The following is a 26944-nucleotide window of genomic DNA, read 5'->3' on the forward strand; positions in this document are numbered from 1 at the left end:
AGCAGTTATATCACAGAGTTGCTTGTGACGATGAAATGAGATAATATGGAGTGTCCCAAAGGTTTTAGTCACATTCTTAAGCTTAGCTTAAAATTGTACTGACAATTTTAAGCTATTAAAGCTTAAAACTTCACTAAGACTTTTGGGACACCATAAAGTGCCATATAAACTAGTTACTTGCCAGGTAGTAAGTTTCACTTCATTAGAGGCTTGGATGATGCCTTCTTGGGCATGTTACAGAATAAATTCATTCTTCATGGAAATTAATTCTTCTTGAATTATATACCTTCTTCCAGTTGCTCTTTTTCTTTTTCTGCCTAGGCAATGGGGTTAAGTGACTTGCCCAGGGTCACACAGCTAGTAAGTGTCAAGTGTCTGAGGCTGGATTTGAACTCAGGTCCTCCTGACTTCAGGGCCGATATTCTATCTACTGCACCACCTAGCTGCCCCCCCCCCCCCAAATTATACGCCTTTTTGAGGTTACTTTTAGCTATAAAATTCTTCTTCATTCACCATGGTTAAACAGTTTTTAGGATGATATTTCAAGCTCAACATATGTTCCAAAAGAGAACATATTTTCTCCCAAAATACAGCTTTCTTTTTAAATTCCCTGTTACTGTCAAGGGCACCATCAGTCTCCCACTCACCCATGTTTTTAATTTGTGTCATTCTCAGTCATACCACATAGCCAGTAAGTAACCAGATCTTGTAATTTATTTCTTTATAACATTTCTTGCATATATCTTTCCACTAACAACCACCACCTTAGTTCAAGGCATTATCACCTCTTGCCTGGCTTATTGCAATAGCTTTGTAATTGAACTTCCTGCCTCATATCTTTCTCCATTTTAATCCATATTTAGACTCAGCTGACGAAGTGTTTTTCCTAAAGCGTAGGTCTGACTATGTCACCTCCCATACTCAGTAAACTCCATTTGCTCCCTGTTACCTCAAGGATCAAATATAAATTCCTCTTTTTGTCATTCAAAGCCTTTCAGCATAGCCCCTTCCTACCTTTCAAGTGTTACTACATGTTAATCCTCTCATCATACTTCTCAGTCCTTCCATTCTGGCCTATCCGTTTTTCATGATGTTCCATCAGTCCATCTCTGGGCATTTGCACCAGCTCTGTTCTGTGTCTGGAATGCTCTGTCTTCTCACTTATGCCTTTTTGGATCACTGGCTTCCTTTAAGACTTACCTGAAGTGTCACCTCTGGCAGAAGCCTTTTCCTCATTCCTCTATTGCCTGTGCCTTCTCCAAAGCTACCTTCTAGCTACTCTATCTTATATGTACTTATTTATGTGTCTATTGTCTTCCCCATTTGAATTTGAGGTCAGGGATTGTTTTTACCTTTTTTTTTGTATCCCCAGAACTTTACATAGTGCCTGACACATAATAGTAAGCACTTAATAAATTTGGTTGTTGATCGAGTGAATGAGATTGCTCTTATGAAGCTCATTGTTTAGTAAAACATAAAGTAGAAGAAGCACTGGACTTGGAATTGGAAGACCTGGGTTCAATTGAACAAAATTTTATTAAATACCTACTCTGTTCTGGGTTCAAGTCTTTGTTCTGCCACATGCTGGTTTTGTGACCTTGGGTAAATCAGTGTAATTCTCTGAACTTCATTTTCATAATCTGTGAGATGACATGGGTTAAACCAGATGACCTCTAAGAGACCTTTTAAGGTATGGGGTCCATCGATATTCATGCGATTTCCTTTTCTCCAACCTTTTCTTTTCCTGTGAAATACAGAAAAGACTAATGTCAAAGCAGGCAGCATCAATAAAGAGGATGGAAATACCTCACCAATGGGTGCAGCACTTGGTGTATTCTCAACTATTTCTACAGCAGTTCAGAGTACGGTGAGTATGAAAAGGTGTGCTTCCTTCATCCCTCACATAAAATAGAGTTTTGAGTAGAAGAAAAGGGGATGAACTTGTCCAGGAGATCTAGGCTTTATCCCAGGCTCTAATATTTACCAGCTTATACTTCCTGAGCCTACTGTGCTCATCTGTGTGAATCAGGATAATAATGGTTGTGCTACCTACTACAAAGAGTTATTATAAGGAAAATTCTTTGTAAAGCTTAAAGCATTATAAAAATAGCAGTTATTATTTTGAAAACTCTAGTATTTTCAAACTTTTTGTTCTACCTTTTTATTTAAAGACCATGGTGGGGGCAGCTAGGTGGCGCTGTGGGTAGAGCACTGGCCCTGGAGTCTGGAGAACCTGAGTTCAAATGCGGCTTCAGACACTTGACACTAGCTGTGTGACCCTAGGCAAGTCACTTAACGACGATTGCCTTGCCAAAGAACAAACAAACAAAAAACCTGTGTTGAATCATACTATTTATATTTATGACATTCCACACTGTAGATTATATGTCATGATTTGGATTTAAGTTTGGGGTTAAAAACATCTGTAAGAAAAAGTGGTGTTATATGTGGCCAGATATAGTGTGAGGGCAAGAAACACAACATTTTTCATATTTGGATTTTTAAAAATTTGTAAGTAGATTAGACATTCCCTCTTATAAATATTGTTCACATGTTACAGGCTATAAAACTTCATATCCTTTCATTCAAAAATTTTGTTTTGGGGAGCATACTAACCTAAAAGAAAAAAAAAAGAAGTTTATATAGATGTTCATAGCAATGCCATTCATAATGGTAAAAATCGGAAATAACCCAAATGTCTCACAGTAATAATTATAGACTCATATTTTTATAGTCCTTTACACAACAACCTTTTATAGGCCTCACAACAACCCCATACGGTAAGTAGATAAAATATTATTATCCTCTTTTCACAGATAAGAAAATAGAGTCTAGAAAGACAACTTGCCAAAGTTCATATAGCCTATGTAAATGATAGTCCTCTTGAACTTAGGCTTTCTGACAAATCTGGGACCTTTTCTGTAACAATATAATATTACTGATAAGTGGTCCATGTCAATATATAGAAGTGTTTCTTTAAATAAGCAGCTCTTTTGTGGTGGCAAAGAACTGGAAACTGAGGGGATGTCCATCAGTTGGGGAATGGCTTAACAAGTTGTGGTATATGATTGTGATGGAATACTACTGTATCATAAGAAATGATGAACTGGTTGATTTTAGAAAAACATAGAAAGTCATTTATGAAATAATGAAAAGTGAAATGAGCAGAACCAAGGGAACATTGTATATGATAACAGCAATATTGTTTGAAGAATAATTATGAACAACCAAATTATTCTGAATACTAGCAATACTCAAATCAGCTATAAAGGATCATTAAAGAAAGATGCTATCTACCTCCAGAGAAAGAACTGATAAATAAAAGTATGCATAGTATGGTTTTATATGTATTTATAAATCTGCATCAAATGGTGGTCTTCTTTAGTGCACGATAGGGAAGGAGGGAAACAATTTGGAGCTTAAAATGTAACAAAAAAAATAAAGAAAAAGCATTGTTTGCCTTTGCCACATTGCTATCATTGTATAAATTGTTTCTATTTACTTCATTCAGGATGAGATCATATAAATCTTTCCATGTTTCTCTGACACCACCCCTTTCATTATTTTTTACAATGCAGTAGTTTCCATCATATTTATGTACTTGTTTGTCCGTTCCCCACCCCCGATTCCCATTCTCTGCTACCTCAATAGAGCTAAAAGTATTTTTTTTGTACTTTTAGAGTTTGTTTTGCTTAGGACTCTGAATCTGCCCTTCCCCTCCCCACTTCTCTCCTTTCTCTTCTATTTCCATGTTAAATGAAATATTTCTGTACCAAACTCTGTATATGTGTGTGTGTGTATTGTACCTTCTTTTTACCAGTTCAGATGAGAGTGGGATTGAAGTTTCAGTTGTTCCTCCATCCCCTCCTCTTTTTATAGATGTCTACTTGTGCACCCTCATTATGTGAGGTAATTTCCCTAACCTTCCTTCCCCCCCCGCCCCCGCCATGTATTCCTCTTCCCCTCTCTTTCCATTCTCTTAAGATCATCAAGATATAACAGAACCACTCCCAGGCCTAGTCTAATTAGACTCTCCCTGGGATTTTTGACGAAGATAGAGTTCAGAGAGGAAAGATGTATCATCTCCTCATAATTGAATGTAAGCAGTTTTTCCTTGCTTAGTCCTTTATCATTGTTTGTTCATGTTTACCTTTTCATGATTCTCTTCATTCTTTTGAACTTCAAAGTTTCTATGCAGCTGTTGTGTTTTCATCAGAAATACTTGAAAGTCCTCTGTTTCATTAAAGGTTTATTTCCTAGCCCCGCCCCCCCACCCCCATAGCATTATACTCAGTTTTGCTGGGTTAAGTTATTCTTGGCTGTGAGCCCACATATCCTTTGCCTCCTAGAAAATAATGTTCTCAGTTCACCACTACTTTATAGGGGTGGCTACTAAATCCTGTGTAATCCTGAGTATGGCTCTTCAGTACTTGAATTCTTTTTGGTTGTTTGAAGTCTTTTATCTTTGACATGGAAACTCTGGATTTTGGCTGTGATGGTTCTAGGAGTTTTTATTTTGGGGTTCCTTTTATGAAGTGACTGGTGGATTCTTTCTATTTTCACTTTGTCCTCTGGTTCTAAGAGATTTGAGCAATTTTCTTCTAGACTTCTTGAAATAGAATGTCTAGGCTTCTTTTTTGGACATAGTATTCAGATAGTCCAGTGATTCTTAAATTTTTTCTCCTTGATCTGTTTTTCAGGTCAATTGTTTCGGCTATGAGATACTTTACTTTTTGTTTTCTATTTTTTTCTAGCCTTTTGACTTTGTTTTTAATATTTCTTTTTGTCTCATAGAGTCATTGCCTTATATTTGGTCTATTCTAATTTTCAGAGAATTTGTTGCTTGAGCAAGGTTTTGTACTTCTTTTGTCAAGCTGTTAATTCTCTTTTCAATTCTTTCTTCCATAACTTTCATTCCTTTAAGTTTTTTCCTCAAGTCTTCTTTTTTCATTTATTAAAAAAGAAAACATTTTTTAACTCTTTTTAAAAAATTCTTGCTTCATCTCCTCCAGGCATGCTAGTTGAGTTTGTGCTTAAGCTGTATTTTCATCTGAGGCGTTGCTTATAGATATATTGGAGCCATTCTTTTCTTCACTGTTTGTGTCTTGCACATTTCTGCCACTTTAATAATTTTTTATGTTTTTTTTTTTGGTTTGTTTTCAGAGTCCATTAGTCTAGGCTACTCCCTGACTTAAGATTTCATATTAGGACTGGGTTCTGCTACACTTCTGGAGGGAAAGTCTGGGCTGCTATAGCTGCTTTCCTGGCAATATTGAGTGTTTTGTTATTCCAGGATCTCGGACTCAGCTCAGGCTAGGGACTTGTAAGCTTCCATTGCTCCCAAAGTGGTCTGAAGGGTAAAATCTGATTACTACCCCATGGTCTGAGCTCTGCAAGTTTTTGACCTGGGTTTTGGTCAGAGAAACAGTAGACTGCTGATAGACTTAGCCATCATCAGCCAGCTAGGAAGTTCTACTGGTTCAGAATAACAGAACTTCGGTGTCCCTTTTGGTCTGGGATTCGTGCCCTGGTTATTCCTCTGAGGGTTGGGCTTGATGCTAGAACTGAGATCCTGTTCTCTTCTGGGGTTCTGAGCAACCTCACTGTTGCTGTTGGCTTCTGAACTTCCTTCTTTCTCAGTATGCCGCACAGCACCTTGCTACCTAAGAACACCACCTCTGTGTGCTTATCCCTTTCTCTGTCTGCCTTGAATCTGAGACCCAGAACCTGGTAGTGGGTGACAAAGCTGTCTGTTGTTATCTGAACTTGTCTCAGTGCCTGGTATGACTCTGGGGGTGCTCTGGTATGGCTCTGGAACATCCTGTTGCCTGATGTACAGCCTCTCGCCTGGGCACTGCAGTGCTCCATGTGCACTGGCATGTTCCTGCTCCTACCCAGTCCCTGTTGACCTATTGTTAGTAGACCTCTCTTTCTGTCTGCCTATGGCAACCTGGGCTGGATATAGGACCTACTGTTGAATTATCTGAGTTTCATCAGAGAATTTGGTCTGGTACATTTTCTAGGTTTGGTGGAGGCGTTTTATGGATGGAAACTTGGCTATGTTGCTTCTTGCCATGCCACCATCTTGACCTAACCTCCCATTGAATTGCTTTTTTAAGAGGAGTAGGCAAGAATAATTCTTTAAGGTATCCACTTGTGGTGTAGTACTGATTTGGTTTTGGGAGACCTTGGTGTACACCAGCTTTCTTGTTCTGCCGCTTAGTAGCTTTGAGTTTTGGCATGTCATGTCCCACTTCCTCCTATCACTCCCAGAATCTTATTTTCTTCATCTCTTCTTTGTACGATTTAGCAGGAATATTGTGAGCAAGGTACTGTGAACAGGAAATACACTATAGAAATGTGAGCTAATGTTTTCATTATTATCATCAACATATTGATTTTAGCATTTAAATAAATGTTATAGAAGAATCATGACATCATTACCAGATTTGGGTAGATTTTTGTCTACATTTACACAATTAGTAGATACAAATTCATCTTCCTAATACCATACTGAGATTTGTACATCTTTTTTCCAGGGAAAGAGCGTTATTAGTGGAGGCTTAGATGCTTTGGAGTTCATTGGGAAAAAGACAATGGATGTGATAGCTGAAGGTGATCCTGGATTTAAAAAAACCAAAGGCCTAATGAACCAAAATTCTACATTGTCTCAGGTACTATATCTTCTTATGGTTGTATTTTCTTTTTCCATTGTGATCCACATTGGTGCCTGTGTCAAGAATCTTAGGCCTTTCTTATTTTTTTATTTTTGACTTGTTTTTAGTAGCTATTTCTCTAGGCAACCAAAACTTATGCAATCTTTAGTACTTTAATATTCTGATTTCATCAGCGTGGGTACCATTTCCACTGATTCACATAGCAATCAGCGTTCACTTTCTAATAACAAAGGAACATATTGTTAATATAGTAATAATAAAATATGAAAATGAGCTAGTGATAATTTTTTGTTTATATGATGCTTTAATAATAGCTGGTATTCATATAGTACACTCAATACCTGTGTGACCTTGGGCAAATCACTTAACCTCTCTAGGCCCTTAGTTTCCTTGTCTGTAAAATGAAGAGATTGGACTAGAAGAGCCGTAAGATCCTTTCCAGTTCTAAATCTATGATCCTACAACTCCTACTTTCTGCTGGGGGTTGGGGGAGGGATTATTGGATTGAATAAGCTCTGAGATCTCTTACAATGCTGAGATTCTATAAATCTATGGTTAGAGAGCTAATGGTTTGAAGTGGGGCTGGTTCTTATTTTTCTTTTCAGTTTTTGCCCTTGCATATTTCTGTTTTTTTAGTAGATTCTAAGCTTTGAGGTGTATGTGTACATTAGGTTAATGTTAAAGCTATTTCCCTGAAAATATCTGGTTTCTCAAGTATTCATTTTGCTGTTCAGTATCAAAATACTTGTGACCACTTCTACAATAAATCTCCTCAGTCTTTCCGTCTTTAATGTTCCATGAATTAAAAGGTCAGTACTCTGCACTGTTAATACCCTTGCTACCTATCTTGGCTTCTATTTCCCCTGCTTTTAAAAGTCACTCTTGAGCTACCATTGTGCAAGCTTAATGCCCCTATTTCTTTTCAGGTTTTGCGAGAGGCAAAAGATAAGGAAGAGCTGAGGACAGCCAATGAGGTTACCATGGATACTGACAAGAAAGCTCATTATGGATTACTCTTTGATGAATTTCAAGGCCTTTCACATCTAGAAGCTTTGGAAATGCTTTCTCGAGAGAGTGAAATAAAGGTACCATAATAGTTTGACTGTAGAATGCTCCCCAAAGGAGGTAGCTTATTCCTTAAATGAAATCTCTTTGAAGGGGTGGGGTAGGGGGGAAACTATATAATATAAACTGAAAAATAATTATACAAAATTACTTTGATATTCCAGTGACTTTTTTTTTGGATACTCCATGACTTTTTTGGTGTGATGTACCTTCTAACAATGAATTGCATCACCTCCATACTCTATAGGCAGTCTTCATTAATTTCTGTGGCTTAAAAAAATCATCATCATGTGGCCAGTCTTTAGGTGAGGCATCTGTCCATACTTTTTCTTGATTGGTCCTAGCAGTATGTTGCCAGGTCTGTACTTATAGCTTTCTAGTTAAATAGCAGCTATAAAGCATACACACCAATGGCATAGTTTCAAGAACCTTGTTACCTCTACATCATGATAGTCCATTGAAATGCACATATTTAGTAGATATAAAAGCCCCAGTTAATGTGAAAGTTTGGTGATGGAGTGTCATGGTGGGGAATGTGGAGAGAAGAGAGATAAGTAATACAGTCTGGGGATATGGAGAGAGGACCCAAGATCTGTGATCAGGCATCATTGTCAAACTCATAGACTCATATTTGGGTAGGTAAAAAGAAAAAAAAATTAGTTGAGACCTATTGAAAGTGTTATGATCTTGACTCTTAACTCTTACTATGGGAACTACAGGGCTGAGGTAGTTTAAATAAAAATCAGGCAAAACATGATTAGAAATTGCTACATTCAGGTTTTGAATTTGTCAACTTTTGAAAGAATATATGGTTTTTGTTTGACCCGAGATGTAAGGCAGAAATGAAACTGAAAGTCAGTCTTCAATTGAGAAGGGAAGGCATTTCAAAGATGGAGGCTCTAGATTGTAAATAACAACTACCTGCTATGTGCCAGGCACTGTGCTAAGCACCAGGGATACTAAAGAAGAGCAAAAACAGTTTCTACCCTCAAGAAGCTCACAATCTAATGGGGAGAGGAAACATGCAAACAATTATGTATGAACAAGATATACATAGAGTTAATCACAGAGAAGAAGGCACAAGCTTTAAAGGAGATTGAGAAAGGCTTTCTTGCAGAAGATGGGATTTTAGCTGAGACTTGAAAGAAGCCAGGAATCAGAGGCAAGGAGGAAGAGAATTCCACACTTGGAGGACAACCAGTGAAAATTCGTGAAACAATATCTGAACCTAATACTTGAAATAGAGAATAAGTAAAGTGTTGTCTCCCAGTAGCCCTGGGAACAGAGTTCTCAGTAGCTCAGCTGTTATTTTTTCCTTTACCTTGATCTGTTATTTCCATAAAATGAGCTGCTTTGTTTGTTGTTAATTGACTCAATATTATTTCACTTGTATTTCTAAAACAGTTATTAGACACTAAAATTTTTCTAGACATCTCTGATCTAAGCCATACTTTGATTTACTGCATATGGTAAAACAAACAAATAAATATATGTGTATATATGTTATCTCTGTATCCTCTGAAGGGGCCAACCAACTTTCCATCCTTAAACTTTGGTAAACAAAACTATTGTTGACCAATGAGCTGTTTCTGTTACTGCAAAATTGATCTTTAGCCCCATAATCTGTAAAATGGTTATATAATACTTTTCTTATCTGTAAAATTTCCTTATCAGTAAGGACTTCACTGGAATTCTTTATCTACTTTCAGTTATTTTTTTTATTCATGTATATTTTATGAATATCTTTTTGTAACCAGGTGAAATCCCTCACTAACTCTCTGTCTGGTGAAGAATTAGAGAATCTAAAACATGAATTGGAGCAAGTCAAAGAAGCTTTTTCTTTAGCTGAGTTCAGTGATGAAGAGGAAGATGAAAAAAAGGGTAATATGTAAATTCACTTATTTGGTACTAAAGTATAATTACTATTGAGACAATCTGAATTGAGAATTCTAGACCACTGGAGTTACTCTTATCTACTCTGGGTTAAGTGTTCTGGGCCCTACAAAGAAACTATATTTCCTGCTGTAATTTAGCAAGTTGACATTCTGGTTTATCAGCCAATCTTTAATGAGTTTAGTTAGTGTCATTCAACCCTTCAGCTCTGATATGAACTGACTGAGTTAAGTTTGTGAACGAATGTTCAGACCTTGGAACTAATACATATCATCAGGGTTCCATGGCTGACCTTTCCAAAGTGCACACATCTCATAATAACCATTTTTTCCCCTTGCACTTTACTATGAATTTTTGTGGATGCTTAAAGTTATAGATAAGATGTCAGAACACAATACCAGCTAACTGTTTAGACTGAATTTTACTAGTTGTCTGTGCTTTGGTAGGGTTGTTGTTGGACCAGGATCTGGATCCCAGCTTTGCATGTTTGGGGTCTTAATGTAATCACAGTTTACACTAAACTTTGCTGCCTCTTGTTTTAGACAATGTGCTACTATATAATACACCCCCAGCTCCTTGAGAACATATCTATTCAATTTAACAAGCATTTTAAAGCATCTACTTGGTGTATAACAGTGCACTACATTCTTATATTTCATTTTACCACCCACAAAAACTTGAAGTTAGTAGACCCTTCTTTAGAGACTCTGTGTTATCACTTCTTACTCAGACTGTGGGGAACTAAAAATGTGGTAAATTGAAGTGACCTCAAGATCTCTGCTATACATAAAGTGTATTCAACTCCACTTTAGCTACTCAAAGGTTTTCCTTTGAAATTCTTGGTTGTGCCTGATAAGTGAGTACAAGATGAATAAATGTTACTGTATATAAATGTATATAATCATGCTTGATGTGATTAAAAAGCAGTTATTTTGAAATGTATCTACAGAGGTAACTATTGTTATTGAGGCAGCTTGTGGGAACTAATGAAGATTTCACTTTTAAATGGTCATGTAGTGTGCACTTAAATCTGATTTGAGTTACCCAAGTTGCTGAGTGATAACCCCATTGATATTAACCATACTGTGATAATCTCCAGTTTTTTATAAACTTCATTTAAGTTATTGGTATAGGATGCCCCTAACAATACTTGTTCCATCTAGTTGACATCTGCCCTTGCATAAGTAATCAGAAACTATAGTCTTTAAACACTTTTTAAAGTGCTCAAAGGAATTTTCTAAACAGATGTGCAGGCTTTGTATCTCTAATTAGCCCTCTTACCTGTCTACCAGCAATCAGGATTCTGAAATGGTAGATCTGGGATTTTTGTGATACGCTTAAATTGAATATGCCACTGTGATGTTTATGGACCCTTCCCTTCCAAAACCTTTACCAATCTGAGTGGGGTAGAGAAATAGCAGTGAGGCCATTGGGGACCACAGAGCTAAGTGTTCACTGCTTTTGTACGCTTCAGCTTCCATTGGCATCCTCAATCCTATTCCCTAATCCTCAGTATCAGGGAAAGCAGTGCAGTGTTATGAAAACAGCCCTGGACTTGGATTATATAGATTGTACATTTAGACTGGAAGGTGCCTTAGAGGTTATCTTGTCCATTTATAGATTCAGAGACTGAGGTGCAAGGTCCTGTAGATTACAAGTGGCAGATGTGGGATTTGGGCCTAGGTCCTCTTAACTTGAAATCGAAAACTCTTTCCACTGCACCACATTGCCTCTCATAATTTCCTTTACTTTGCTCCAAAATTTCCCTTTATCCCAGAAGTTTTCCATATCCCTGAACCAGCGTTTATAGGTTTTGCCAATGTATTGCAAACCCCAAAGAGTCTCATGGCCAAATTAGTCCGGGAAACATTGGGGTAGACTATCAGTGCTAAAGGAGATCAGAGAAGGGCTTTGAAAAATAAATGCTTTTGGATGGGCAGAGAGGAACAGAACATGAATTCCAGGTGACTTTTTCTGTTTGCATTTCTGTTATGTGCATCTTGGTGCGCTCCTCTGTGGTGGTCCTGATCACCTATTAGAGATGGTGAGCCTTGGGAGAACACACATTCTCCATTGATAGGAGTAGTGACTACACAGTGCCCTCTGGGCTGCACACACTGTTCGTATCCTGGGCATACTGTGTGGTACTGTGTGCTGACATGTCTTACTGGGCTATCTATAGGGTTTTCAGTGTCATTATTTGTCTTTCAGAAGATGAAGATTTCACTGCAGAGATAACAGAACTGTTTTCTCAGCTGCATGTTTCTACCAGACCTGACAAGCTGACCAAAGTGAGTCACTTCATCCTGGCAATTTTTTTTCCTAAGTATGAATAGGACAGACATACAAGATTTTGTTTATTTTTTTTAGGCAATTGGGGTTAAGTGACTTGCCCAGGGTCAAGTAAATGTCAAGTGTTTGGTCCGAGGCCCGATTTGAACTCAGGTCCTCCTGACTTCAGGGCTTGTGCTCTATTCACTGCGTCAGATAGCTGCCCCAAGATTTTGAATAGATGATTCTAAACTACTAGTAGACATATCACAAAGATTAAGGGTTTGTTCTTTTATTTTGTTAACTTTCTAGTAGATCCTATAATATTTTTCTTTTTATTCTCCCATTGCCTAGCACAGTGCACTACATATAGTGGGCACTTAATATATGTTAGTTATTATCTTTATTGTTACTTCTGTTAACTTCACATTTATATAATGCTTTCTTCATTACAATCCTGTAAAGTAGGTAGTCCAGGATTAGGGAGATAGGGATTTCATCTGTGATTTCATTGGTATAGGCAACTCTCAGATGAGGAAATTATCTTTACCAGTTCAGGTTGGCCTCTTCTCTGCAACCACAGACTTAGAGAGTAACCTAGAACACTGCGAGGTTACGTGATTTGCCCAAGGTTGTGTATCTAGTATATGTCAGAGATAAGACTTGTACTCATGTCTTCCTGCCTCCGAGGCCAGCTCTTTATTCACACCAGCTCTCTGGTAGTCCATATATTATTATTTTAATGCAGAGGGATATTTACTTAAAATAAAATTGCAACATTCCCCTTCCCAAGAAAATTAAAATTAAAATGCATCTACCACTCCAAGCATCCAATCCTTGAGCTACCTTCTCCAGTACATAGCAGGAGCTGTTTTCAACAAATGGCTCATGATTGGTACTAAAAATAAGCATTAGGAATAGTCTCTGCCTAGTCAAAAGACCTAGAGGGCATTATAGAGGAGCACATTGTCTAAAAAAAAGTAGGAGCATGGAACAGTGGAAAGAGCACTGGACTGATAGGTAACATTTTTAGGGGAACTTGGGTTTGTGTCCTTGCTCTGCTCTTTACAGGCAGTATGGCTGTGGATAATTCACATAAATTATATGACCTCTGGCAGATTCCTTTGCCTCTGTGAAACTCAGTTCTAAATGAGGATAATTCTTGTCTTGTAACATTGAGCTGATTACTTAGTTTTTCTGAGATTGTTTTTTCTGCTATAAAATAAATTTAGTAATCCATGCCTTCTGTCTCTCTGAGATGTTGTGAGGATCAAATGAGATAATGTGTTTGAAAGAACTTTGAAAAGTACAGATCTCTGGGTGGGGCAGTACAAACCTGTAATCTCTGCTCCTAGGGAGGCTGAGGCTGATAGATCACTTGAACTCTGGAGTTCTGAGCTGCAGTGAGGCAAATTAGCCCATCAAATGTCTGCACTAAGTCCCACAGCAATAATGGTGAGCCCTGGGAGCTGCCCATGGAAGGAGAAGCAGCCTGGGCCCAAAGCAGAGTCAATCCAGGCTCCTGTGCCAATCAGCAGTCAGATCAGGTCTTTGAGTGCCTGCTTACACTTGCAGCCTGGCTGAGATAGGGAGACCCAGTCTCAAAAGAAGAAGAAAAAAAGAAAAGTATAGAGCATTATGCAAATGTCAGGTATTATTACAATAGAGCAATGTGGGGTATTGCATAGAGAACTAGACTTGGAGGCAACACACCTGAGTTCAAATCTTGCTTCAGATACGTACTTGTTATGTGATACTGGGCAAAGTACTTATCCTTTCTCAGCATCATTTTCTTCATTTGTGAAATAGGGATGATAATAATAATAATAATAAAACTTACCTCACAGGATTGTTTTAAGAATAAATGAGGTTATATGTATAAAGTGCTTTGTAAACCTTAAGTGTCCATATAAATGTTAGCTCTTATTACTATTGTTATTATTACCACTGCTAATAATAAAGTAATAGGCAGCATGTCTAAAGGTTAGAAAACTGAACTAAGACTGAAGTTAGGATGATCTCCCTATGACCCTTACTAGATGTATGACTATGGGCAGGTCACTTCTCTGCCTCAATTTCCTCGTCTGTAATCTGAGGAGAATAATACCTTGTAGTACCTACTCCAGAGGGTTGTTGGAAAGCTTAAATAAGATGTGAAGTGTTTTAAAAAGTTTAGATTGCTATATAAATAATTGTTATTGTTGAATGGTAGTACTAGGTAGCATAGTAGATAGGGCATGGGCCCGGGAGTCAGAAAGACCTGACTTTGAATTCTGCTGTAGATACTTACTATCTGCGTGACCCTGGGCAAGTCATATATTTAACTTCTTATCTCAAAAATGGGGATAATAATAGCACCTATCTCACAGAGTTGTGAGGCTCAAATGAGGTAACATATGTAAAGTGCTTTGAAACTTTAAAACACTATATAAATGCTATCATCATCATCATCATCATTGGCTTAATAGCAAGGTATGATCTGATTGTTGGATTTTGTGACTGATGGCTAAGCCTGCCATCATATTTTTAGGATTTGGAGGTGCTTTAATTTGAGCTCAGAGTCCATAATAATAATACAGAAGGCTTGTTTTTAGTGTACTTAACAGATAGCTGAATAGTTTATGAAAGGACTCATCAAACTGTAGTATGCTCAATATGGCAGGCAGGCCATTTCTCATTGGCATCTAGTTGACTTCTGTGGCCTGTCCTTGTAAGAGCCATCATAGTCCACAGGAGTCACAGGTAGGTACATGCTTTTTATTAACTGGCCCCCTGTATTTTATAATAACTTCCCTCTGTTCTCAAGAGGCTAGAAAGAAAGGGCTCAGAAACTTGTCACAACATTTTAAAAGGCTACCTGTTCCATTAAATTGTTTTAGAAGCAACATAGTAGGATGAAAAGAGCATGACAATGGAGTCAGAAGACCTGGGTTTGAGTTCAGGCACTGACACTTTTACAATCTAGCTGTCCTTGGACAAATCCCTTAGCCTCCCTGAGCCTCAGTGTCTTCATCCATAAAGTGGGGATTACAACACTTACATTACTTCAGTACTTCATAGGATTATTGTGAGTAAAGTACTTAAGGTAAACTGTAAAGCATTATAAAAATGTAAACTCTTTATTATTATTTTTCTTTTGAAAGATTTAATCTTAAGATTTATTCTATCTTCACAACATCTCTACATCCACTTTCTTTCCATTCAGCCACAACCCTACTGCAGCTAGGTGACCCGGTGGATTGAGCATTTGGGCCTGGAGTCAGGAAAATGTGTGTTCATATCCACAAACACTTCCTAGCTGTGTGACCCTGGACAGTTACTTAACCTCTGTAACCCCTGTTTGCCTCAGTTTCCTCGTATATAAAATGAAGATAACAATAGTGCTTACCTCCCAGGATTGTTGTGAGGATCAAATGAAAAACTAATTGTAAAGCACTTAGAATAGTACCTGGCACATAGTAAGTGCTATATAAATGTTATTATTAATTTCTAGCCCTCATCACCTTTTGCCTGGGTTAATTCATTAGCCTTCTAACTCCTCTCTGCCTCAGGTCTCTCCCCACTCCACTCCATCATCCTTCACTCAGTTGCCAGCATTATTTTTCTAAAGCATAAGGGTCTGACTATTCTCCCCTCTCTTCCCCTTTGCTCATTGAGGTCCAGTGGTTCCTTGTTACCTCCAGCATCAAATGTAAACTCCTCTATTTGGCATTTAAAGCTCTTCATCATCTAGCTCCTTCCTCCTTTTCCAGCTTTCTTATACATTACTCTCCTCCTTACACTCTACATACAGCAACACAAACCTATTTACAGTTACTCAAACGTGACTCTCCATCTTCCACCTCCCTGCTTTTGTACTGGTTATAACCCATGCCTGCAATGCTTTGCCCCCCATCCTTATCTCTTACTTTTCTTGGCTTCCTTCAAGACTCAGTTCAAATCCCACCTTCTGCAGGAATCTTTTCCCAGTGCTTTCAGCTGTTAATGCCCTCCTCTTTCAGACTACCTTCATCTACTTCATGTATATCTTATATGTGCCCAGTTATTTACGTGTTGTTTCTTTCATTAGAATGTATGCTTCTTGAGGACAAGGACTATTTTTTGCCTTTTTTTGTATCCCCAGTGTTTGGCACAGTACCTGGCACAAGGTCAATACTCAAAAAGTGCTTGTTGACTGACTGATAAAAATACTTGTTGACTTTTATCAGGTGAAGAGAGCTTCCAAATTGGAAACCTTCCTATTTCAATGAAATCACAGGTGCAGTCCCTATCCTTACACCTAATACTGATTCTATTTATGTACAGTTTATATGAGAGGCCATATATATAGTGCAAAGAACATTAGACAGATGATTCCAAAAACTGGGATCTAAAGGTCAAGGCCTTGCTACTTTCTGTATGACCTTGTGCAAATCACTTCACATTCCTGGGCCTTAGTTTCCTCATATGAAAAATGAGGGATTCAGACTAGAAAATCTCTAAGGTAATTACAATTTTAGGATTCTAGAAGGGATTTTTCTTGTTCTTATGAACAGGCAGTAACAGGCAATACTGTGCTAAGCCACTGGGTGGCATTCATATTATGAGAAAGTTGATCATTATTTGTCTTGGGCTAGATTTTTTGGCAACAGTGTTTTTTAATTTAATTTAATTTTTTGCCTTTTTTTTTTTTTAGTCACAGTGTTTTTATTGCAAGGTGGTGGCTTTATGCCAACACATAGTGCCTATGAAAAATGTGTTCTGTAGCCACAGGCATGGTGTGAGCGTTCTTTGTGGTTTTTTATAGTCATTTAGAACCGAGAGAGCAACATCAGAGATCATTGAGTCCAACCTCTTTGTTTTATGGGTATCAGTTTGTTCTGCTACTGAGGCAGGAAGCCTACTTGTTTGATGGGCATTTATCTTTTTTTTTTTAAATACATATGTAGGCAAGAAATACTATTCATGAGTGGATCAGGATGTCTAGTTCCAAATCTTTAACAAAGGAAGAAGAAGAAGAAGGAAAGCAGATAGAACTGGAGAATCCAGAGCAAGAAGATAAAAAAACATTAGAGGTAAGTAATAAGGCAGAAAAGAACCCTTTTACTATATGTTTGAAGTATAAGTACTATATTCAGCTTTGTACTTAGAAGTAACGACTTAAAATGCTAACAGCATTAGATCTTTGTTTACTAGCTATATGGGTTTGGGCAAGTGTCATCAGCTATGAAATGAAGCTGTTAGACTAAATTATCCCCCGATCTCTTCCAGCTCTTATATTTTATATTTTAAAGTCCTTTCCTGCTCTGATGTTCTATGTTCTGTGGTTATCTTCTGTTCAAATGTCTAATATGTTTCAGGATGTTGGATATCAAATTGTTTACCACAGGGTGAAAAGATGGATGATGTTTCTTAGAGAAAAATTGCCTACTTACAGAAAATAAGTGGTTTTCTTTGTCTTCCAGGATATTCATGCATTTGCCATCCAAAGCCTGGCAGAACTGACAGCCTATTCCATTGAAATGTTCCATAAAACAGCAGCATTGATTCTTCATGGTCAAAAACAGGAGATAACTGCTCTAAAGAGAAGCAAAACTCTTTCCCAGTGAGTATAATGAGTATTCTTTGTAAAATCAAGACTTTTGTCAAGTCTTTGTCTTTCCACCAGTGCAGTTCCAGTCACATAGTGGGAACCTAATAAATGCTTTGATCTGTTGAGTAAATGTTGGTCAACTTGAATTTGTGATGTTAGAGAAGGACGGAGTATATTCTAGGGAATGTATGGGGTACAACTTGAATAAAGACATGAAGATGTGAGAGTACAGGCCAAGTTGGGGGTTGTAGCAGAAAAGTAGTTTAGTTTGGCTGGAGTGTAGTGTGGAGAAAAATAACATAAGCCTGGAAAAGTAGAGTGGTTTCAAATTTCAGTGAGCCTTGAATGCAAGGCAAAAGAATTTTAACTCATTAGGCAATAGGGAACCACTAAAACATTTTTAGTAGGAGAGTGACACCACCAGATCTATGCATAAGAAAGATGGTATTTACAGTGGTTTGATAGAGGAGAGGTTAGAGGCTAGAAGCCCTCTAACAAGGGTCTCATGTAAGTCAAGGCAGTTGGTAGTGAGGGCCTACACAAGGGTGCTGCCTAGGAATAGGGATGGATGGGAAAAATTTTGCAGTTATCAACAAGACTTAGTATCTGATTTAATATGAGAAGTAAGGGGGAACCGAGTCAAAAATAACTCTTGAGATTTTGAATATTGGAAAGTGGATAAAGTGGTGTCAGGGATAAAAATGGTCATATCTTAAAGAGGAGCACATGTTTAGGGGGGGAAAGAAGATCAGTTTTAGAAGATCATTGCAGTTTAAGCTGTCAGGCTTAAGTTTAAGTCAGACCCATGAGTAGCTGGAGATTGTGGATCCTGAAATCAGAAGAGAAGTCAGACCTGGAGATTTGAAAATCATCTGCATGGAGAAAGTGGAGGCATTGGATATAGACAACGTTTTACAGAAGCTTAACACTGAATGGCAAGGCCTGGATGAGGCAAGAAAGAATGAAAGAATGGAATCAAGGCTTTAGGTAAAGGTATTAGTCTTAGTAAAGAATAGGGTTACCTATTCTGTGATATGGAATGAGAGAGAGAGAGAGAGAGAGAGAGAGAGAGAGAGAGAATTGACGTTTAAGGAATAGAGAAGGGAAGGTGAGGCTGCTTGAGCCAGATGACTTCAGGCTTCTCAGTGAAGTCGGAGGCCAGGTCATCTGTGAGTTTTGGTGGTGAGAGGAGAGAAGAAAATGAGATAGGAAGTCTATAGATAAAATAGATATATTTTTGTGTGTCAGGGAGAACCTAGTTGATATCATGTGTCCTAAACTTTTACTGCATATAGTAGTTACTTTATATATATTTATTGAATTGAATTTGATATGTGTACTGGTTAGCAAGAGGCTGCCCTTTGGAAATATATTTCTGAGCTGGACATGGTGACACATACCTATAATCCCTGTTACTGAGGAGTCTGAAGCTCTGATAGATTGCTTGAACTAGGGTTTCTGAGCTGTAGTAAGTCTGGCACCAATATGGTGAGACCCTACCCAGAGAGGGGGCCACCAGGTTGTCTAAGATATGATAACCTATCTGGGTTGGAAATGGAGCAAGTCAAATCTCCCCTGATGATTAATAGTTGAGATTGGGCCTGAGAGTGGGTCCAACCTGAGCAAGATAGAGAGATTTAGTCTCGAAAAAAATTCGAAATTATTTATATATTTGACACTTATATCTCCTTAAGAAGCTTTAATCATTCACATTTGGCACACATGGAGATGATTTGTTTTCTCTTTGAGGTTTTAAAATGCATCCCATAAATGCAGGAAAGAATCACTTGACTTTCTCTTTTTACTTCCTTAGAATGACAGTTTTGTTGTGTAAAGAATTGTCTTCAATGTCTAAAGAGTTTGCCACATGCCTGACAACTGTTGGGGTAAGAATTGCCTCGTTTCATTGGATTAGAATGTCTGACAGTTTTTTTATAATTCTTTTGCTATCCTTGCTCTCTCTCTCTCTCTCTCTCTCTCTGTGTGTGTGTGTATATATATATATTTGAAGTACACAGTGTATTTTGTTGTCTGTAACTAAAATTTAGAACCTGAAAAATATCTTTGATCCTTGCATTTTTTCATTTCTAGTATGTCAGCCATTATTTCTTTGGACGTTTTAAGGTTTTTAATTGTCAGTAGTTTTATTCTCTCTGTCTTTCTTTTTTTAGCTTATCTTTAATTCTCAAATTTTCTTTTCTGCTTTTTTTCTTCAAGCTCTTCTTTTATTGTCTTATAGTTTCTTTTTATTTCTTTTGAATTGCCAGTTCTCACTTGGTTCCTTTGAATGCAACATTTATTGATCTGAGAACATCTCTTGGAATATCTTTTCTGATTTCTTTTCTCATTTCTGTTGTTTCTAATATTTTATCTGATTCAATTGTCCTCTAATGTTTTAAATTGTATCATTCTTTTTTGCTTTGTTCATTTTTATTTTGGTTATATTTTTATTTTCTTATGTGCTTTTTTAGTTTTGTCTCTCTCTTTTTTTTTTTGGTGTTTTGATTTATTATTTTTTGCAGAGTTTGTGAGAAGTCTTGGCTCCCTTTGATTCTCCCACTCTGGCATCTTAGATCAGGCTCTGACCCTTGTATTTTTTTTAAAGTCCTCTATATACTTCGAATATGATTCATACCTAGTATCAGTAGCCAGTGAAAGTGCTATAATTACAATGCAAATTATGAAAATAAAAATAAAAATTCTAACTTTACAAAAAGTATTTGTATGCTTATCTCTTTGAGTCTCAGATTTTTCCTTTAGAAAATGATAGAATTGGACTATATAATCTCTAAAGTCATCGGCCTCCCTATTCTATGTTTCCTGTCTTACATATACTAAATTTTAAGGACCCTTCCAGCTTTAACATTCTGTGTTCTACATTTTTGGACAAGGCCAGTGTGGGAATTTATTTTGCTTGACTATGCATATTTATCTTAAGGGTTTTGTTTTTCTTTCTTTCTTTCTCTTTCTTTCTTCCTTCCTCTTTCTTTCTTTCTTTCTTTCTTTCTTTCTTTCTCTCTTTCTTTCTTTCTTTCTTTCTTTCTTTCTCTCTTTCTTTCTTTCTTTCTTTCTTTCTTTCTTTCTTTCTTTCCTTCTTTCTTCCTTCCTTCCTTCCTTCCTTCCTTCCTTCCTTCCTTCTTTCCTTCCTTTCTTTTTCAATTGTGAGGGGACTAGGGAGGGAGAGGAAAAAAAATTTCCGTTTTAAGGTCTCTTTCCACTCCAGCATTCTATATTTTATGTTCCAGAGTTCCTTCTAATGTTTCTAGATGTGTGTTAATCATGTGTTCAGCATGTATCCTTTCATCGCAATGAGCTCAACTATAATACTTGGTTATTACTAAATTAGATGACAGCATTTTCTTTCTAAAAGTTTCCAAACACCCCATCTGAAAAGTTACTGCATGTATTCTTCAATATATGATATTTTCATTTACATCCTTTAGAGACACTGAAGTATTCTGGGAAATGCATTAGACTTGGAGTCAGAAGACCATAATTTGAGTCCCAATTTTCTCACAGCTTTTTAACTATTAACAAGTTACTTTCCTTCTCTGGGCCTTAATTCTCTCCTCTGTAAAATGGCAGTAATAGTACTGTTTTACAGGCTTGTTTTGAGAAAAATATTTTCTAACTATAAAAGGATGGAAAAGGGAGCTGCCATTACTACTTTAATTATGTAAGTGCTATGAAAATTAATTTTTTTTACATTTTTTCCAGGTCAAAGAAAAGGCAGATGTGCTTAATCCACTAATAACTGGTGTGTTTCTAGAGGTTAGTTTTGATTTTTTTTGAACCTATAGTTTTAAGTCTTATGCTTTAAGAGTACTTTCTGATTCTTTCACTAGTGGTTTTTTCATATTCATTAATTTAGGTGTATTTGTAGATATTGTTGATTCATCTATTTTTTCTATCAATCTATCTATCTATTGCCTGTATTCTGTACATTAATTAAAATCATAAAGTTGGAGGTACAATGTAAAGTGTGTATATGTTGGGGAAGATATCATCTTGCCACTCAAGTAATGGAACACTTCCTAGAAGTCAGCTGGTAAACATTGATGGAGCTGAAAATCATAAATTAACCAGCATGACTTCCAAAAGGGATAAAGTTTCATTGGAAGGAATTTTTTTTTTTTTCAAAAAACTTCCCATGGTCCTCTTGCTAAAAAAATTTGCTTTGTTTTTTAAAGACCGTATCTCTGCTGTGCCCTCAACCTGTGTTCTTCAGAACCCCTGTATGTATTCTATGCTATATGAACTCCTATGTAGAATTTTAGGTTGCCTGAGAAAGTATTGATGATAGCCATCTAGAAGGAGTGTCCCTTCCACTAAATTTAGCGGATGGGTGACCTTTTCTAGAAGGATTTCATCAATACTGACCCAATGGGGTACTGCCATGTCAAAGGCCTACCTCCTCTCCCTAACCCGCAGGAGCCTGGTGTCCATGGGGGAAAGATACAGGCTAGAGAAGGTATTTCCCACTTTTGCTGTTGGTCTCCACTAGGAGCAATGCACGCGACCTCCCAACCCCAGATTTTCCTCTATGCCTCTGTCCTTTCATACACATATTCCTATCCTTCTCAAAAAAGACAAGAGAGGAGCTAAAGAGGAGAAAAATGTTATAACTCTGACCTCTTTCAGACAAAAAGCCTCTTTTAGGCCCTGTCATAGTTTTGGCCCAGACTAATGCACTATCCTTGACAATTCCCACTACTATCCAGGACCAAGTAGCCCATGGTCTTGACCTTAGAATTCTGCATTTATGGGTTCTTTAAGTTTATTTCAGGCTCTGAATTGTTCTGTGGTTGTATTTCTTTGGGAAATGCTATTCTTCAGAAAATTAAGACAACAAAAACACAACAACAAAACACCTGGGATTATATTACCTAAAAGTGTCAGGAAGGTTTATATTTTGATTGTTAGAAACTATAGCTTGTAAATCGGTATGACCCAACATTTAAAGAATTTGGAAGAAATTAATTTTCTTAAAATTTTAAAATCAGAGTCTGGATTGGGAAAGATTGTGCTTGATTATTAGTTTGAACTCTTAAGAAAAAATGGCCACAATTTGGCAGTGCTTATCAGAAGACCTGGGTTCCCAGCTCAGGTGTGTAACTTAGCTGATAAAATGTAAATTATTAAAATAAAAATCGAAAATCCTAATTTTCGGGAAACCATTCATCTGTTTACCTGTCTGTTTCTTAGATTCTTCGTCTGTTAAATATGGGGTTGGACTTAGATGACCTCTAGTTACTTGTGCTCTCTGAGCCTGAGTTTTCTCATCTACAAAGTGGAAACAATAATATTTATAATACCTAATCTCTACTTCCCAGAGTTGTTGTGAGGATGAAATGAAAGTATTTGAAAGTACCTGTGAAAACACTTCACTTTGGAGTCACAGGACCTCGGTTTAAATCCTGGCTCTAACTCTTACCTGTATGACCTTGGACAAGCCGCTTAACCTCTCTAGCCCTTTAGTTTCCTTCTCCATAAAATGGGGTAGGACCAGAGGACCTCTGAAGTCCCTTCTAGCTCCAAATCTATGTGGATACTAATACTAGATTTTCGTGTTGTCACCACAAAGCACTCTATAATATTAATCAATATCATTATTTTATTTCTATTATTATTACATTCTTCTGTTAAAGTCCTCCTCTGATGCCTCTTCATTGCACTGAGGTAATCCTAGGTCCTTAAAGGACTATACTAAGAAAGCACAAATGCTGGTATGTCCTACCAATTTGTAAAGGCCTTCAAGTTCAGCCCAACAACAAATTGGCATGTTTCGTCTGAAAGTCAGCCTAGCTAAATTGGGAGGGGTTCATTTATGGAAGGTTGGCTACCAAGTGATGAATTTTCTTTTTTTTTTTTGAATGCTGCACTCATGACAACTGCCTACTAAGATATGGAAGGGTTGTGACTTGCACTGGTGGAAGATAGATGCACCTCACAGAAGTAAAAACATTCTTGAAGTATCTCATTATTGTTTTCCTTTAAAAAGCTGATTTCACTGAAAAAGATGGGATTAATATGAATTAAATCACCAGGTGTAAAAGTAATCTACTCTTAGATTTTTTTCTTTGAAGTGACCATCCTTTCTTTTTTTGTCTCAATCTCAACAGGCGTCCAACAGTGCTTCATATGTCCAAGATGCCTTTCAATTACTTCTTCCGGTGCTTGAAATCTCCCTCATTCAGAGCCAGATTGAATCATCACAGTCACAATGAGCTCCATACTAGCAGAAGTGAGGGGATTCCTCATTTACAGAAGCCAATATGAAGAAATGTTTAAGGACAATAAGCTTTGACCTTGAGCTTCCAGCAATGGCTAAAAAGTGCCAGACCGCTTGTGGGCCTTGTTGTCCTAATGATGCAGAAGCAAAAGAGAGGGTAATGGGAAATTTCTATAGTCTAGACAACCAGGCAGTCTAGCAGGTTAAAAGAGTAAATTTGTTGCCTTCATTGTTTGACCAAGACTGTTCGGTTCCTCCTTCCGCTACTGCAGATAGTTATGTGCATTAATAAATTCTTTGAAAGAAGACTTTTGGAGAAGATCCAAGATGAGTAGCTCTTAAAAAAAGGTTAGCATCTTCTGCTAATATGATGTTTAACCAAAAACATCTGTTCCACTTTGACATGATGCATACAGTCCAAACACTACAAATACTTGCTAAAGGAAAAACTGGATCTTTGAAAACAGCTTTTTCTCTTCAGGCAACACGTAGATCTTCCATTGTGTGGGTGAAAAAGAATTTAATTTTATATGCCCAGATCCTATTGTTTGATCTGGAAATGTCACATACTTTTTTCCTTCCCAGAATAAAAATTTCAGCTATATGATGGTTGTTAGACTTTATATGTACTCTGATGATTATACCTTGTCACCCAAGCCTTGAATATCATTACAGTACACACCCCAAATGCTTTTTTTCTTCCTAGTAAACATTTAGCATTGAGGACAGATTCATAGAGTGTTACATTTGAATTGAAGGTGAGGACTGCCTTCTGCTGCCATAAAAATGAAGAACTGACTTCATCTTTAGCCCTAGCTCTTTTAATTACACATCAAGAAGAAAAGTAGACCTAGGAAATGTGGGAGCATAGTCTTTCTTGTGCTGACTTTTGAAATGTCAGAGGGGTCATGTTGACTTATATATTCATCCATATATTCCTCTTTTCCTTATTTATGTATATTACTAATGGTCTCTTTTTTAAAGTGATCACTGACAGATTCCCAGAGATAGGTGGTGATTTATTATCTTTCAACTTCCAAACAGTAATCAAACTAGATGGGGTTACTTTTTAAGTACAACTTTGATAAATTGTTTTATAGATCCACATTTGGTGTGAACCACTCCAGGATACTTTTCACATATATGTCATGTACAGATTGAATTCCATTATAGATAACTTTAAACTGGTGTTCAAATTCTTCTATACAGTATTGGGATTTTGTCCTATCAAATATGAGCATTCCCCATAGATTTTCATTGTGTATAGTCTTCAATCAGTCAATCAGCAAGCATTTATTAAGTACCTACTATGTGCTAGCCATTGTGCTAGGTACTGAGGATGTAAATGTAATAAATGAGACAAACTCTACTTTTGGGGAGCTTATCTGTTATTGATTGTATCAGAATCTTTCGTATGATATATCTTATCCTCTCCTGCCCCTCCACCCCCTGTTGCACCAGAAATATGGCAATGTGACCTTGGGCAAGTCACTTCCCCTTACTAGGCTGCAGTTTCCCCATCTAGAAAATTCGGGGAGTTGAATGATCTCCAAGGTCCCTTCCAGCTTTTAACTTGTGAGCTCTGTGTTTCAAGATCCCTTCCATTTCTAGATTCATACAGTTTATGTAAGCTGATGAGTAGCAGCATAGCATAATAACAGATATAAGAACCACTTCTGACACTGACCATATGACCCTGGACAGATTTTTTTAACCTTTAAGACTATAAGTTGCAGAATAGTTGTCAGTCTGCATGAGTAAAAGGAGGATTCCTCACCAGGAACCTCTTGTATCAGTGGAATCATAGGCCTGGATCATAAACACATATATTTTATGTATGTGTGTGTTAAAATTGTTTCAACATAGTTTCTTCATTTAGGGAAGGAAAAAATAAGGTGCTTTACATGAAAAAATTCCTTCTATTTTGGTAAGAGTTCAAATATTTCATATTGCAATTGATAGATGAATGACCATGATTTTCTTATGAAAAAAGAGTTTTGATTATAGGACCTTTTATATTGGGTCATTGACCATTTTGACTAACAACTGTTTTTTCCTCTCTAACAAATGTGCAAGCGTGTTGAAGAAGTTAGATAATTACAACTGTTCTAGTCAGACAAAGCTGATGTGCTTCTTTGTCCCCTGTTTGCCTCTGCTGCAGTTTTTTGAACCTGTAGCTCAGTAATCTTGATTTTGTGTTCCCCAAAATCTTTCAAAATGAAAGCAAAACACTCATTTTAAAAGTGAGGCTTAGCCAGGGGAAATGATTTGTGTTCACATAGCTAGTTAGCAGCAGAGCCAGGACTTAAAATCTCAAAAATTGGGACGACCCATAGGATCCACCTAGTCCAGTCCATTTTCAGAATCATTTCTACTGCATATACCCAAAATATCAGCTCAGACTTCAAGTCAGGAGGAATGCCGTGTGAAACTTGCCCATTTCACTCGGTGATAGCACTAATTATTAGAAAATTTTTCCTTACATAAAGCCTAAATCTTCATTTTTGTAACCTTCATGAGTTGCTTCTGGTTTTCTGCCCTTTGGGGCCAAGCAGAATAAATCTGATCTCATTCCCAGGTTACATCCCTTAAAACAGACAAACAAACTTGAAGACTACCATCTTGTTTTTTCTAGGTCTTCTGTGCTATAGGCTAACCCTGCAGTTCCTCCAGCAAGATCTTCATATGGCATGGTTTTGAGACCTATTACCAAACTGATTATCCTCAGATGCACTCCAGCTGTACGTCTTTGCAAAAATGTGACATCTAGAACTGAACATAATATTCATATTCAGTCTGGCAGTGCACATGTATGTGCATTGTATAATGTATAGTTGCATTATCACTTCCTTAATCCTGGAGACCTGTCTCTCATAATGTATTAATGATTTCTTTTTTTGTGGGTGGGGAGGGGATTGCCATATTGAGCTTGCAGTCCACTAAAACCCTCGGAGTTTATTTAGTTGAACTATTTGTCTAGTTACATCTTCCCTTGTGGTTGTGATTTTTTTTTAACCTAGTAGTAATCTTTTAAACCTAATGTAAAATATGAGACTACATATCAAATTTTGTTGTATTAGATTTGGCCCAGTGTTCTGGCTTGTCAAGACTTTTACCAGTCCCAATTTTGTTATCCAATGTTAGCTTTCCCTTTAGGCGTTGTGTCATCATTGAAATTAATACATGCACCAACTATTCCTGTAGTTGAAATTAATACATATGCCAACTGTGCCT

The 26944-nt window shown here is 37.2% G+C and overlaps 1 protein-coding gene across 2 annotated transcripts in view; it reads left to right on the top strand.

Annotated features, from left to right (window-relative positions):
* Positions 1 to 25079, top strand: part of FAM114A2 (family with sequence similarity 114 member A2) — a 29878-nt gene extending 4799 nt beyond the window's left edge. For both annotated transcript variants that reach the window (XM_027841736.1, XM_027841737.1), the window contains 10 exons: positions 1758 to 1867; positions 6540 to 6674; positions 7604 to 7762; positions 9500 to 9623; positions 11847 to 11926; positions 16835 to 16960; positions 17351 to 17490; positions 19292 to 19364; positions 21196 to 21249; positions 23601 to 25079. In XM_027841736.1, the coding sequence (XP_027697537.1) occupies positions 1758 to 1867; positions 6540 to 6674; positions 7604 to 7762; positions 9500 to 9623; positions 11847 to 11926; positions 16835 to 16960; positions 17351 to 17490; positions 19292 to 19364; positions 21196 to 21249; positions 23601 to 23705 (1106 nt within the window). In that variant the 3' untranslated portion in view covers positions 23706 to 25079. The remainder of the gene's footprint in view (positions 1 to 1757; positions 1868 to 6539; positions 6675 to 7603; positions 7763 to 9499; positions 9624 to 11846; positions 11927 to 16834; positions 16961 to 17350; positions 17491 to 19291; positions 19365 to 21195; positions 21250 to 23600) is intronic.
* The last annotated feature ends 1865 nt before the right edge of the window (positions 25080 to 26944 follow it).

Source organism: Vombatus ursinus, unplaced genomic scaffold (genome assembly GCF_900497805.2).
Source record: "Vombatus ursinus unplaced genomic scaffold, bare-nosed wombat genome assembly UNPS02014863.1, whole genome shotgun sequence".
Taxonomy (NCBI): Eukaryota; Metazoa; Chordata; class Mammalia; order Diprotodontia; family Vombatidae; genus Vombatus; species Vombatus ursinus.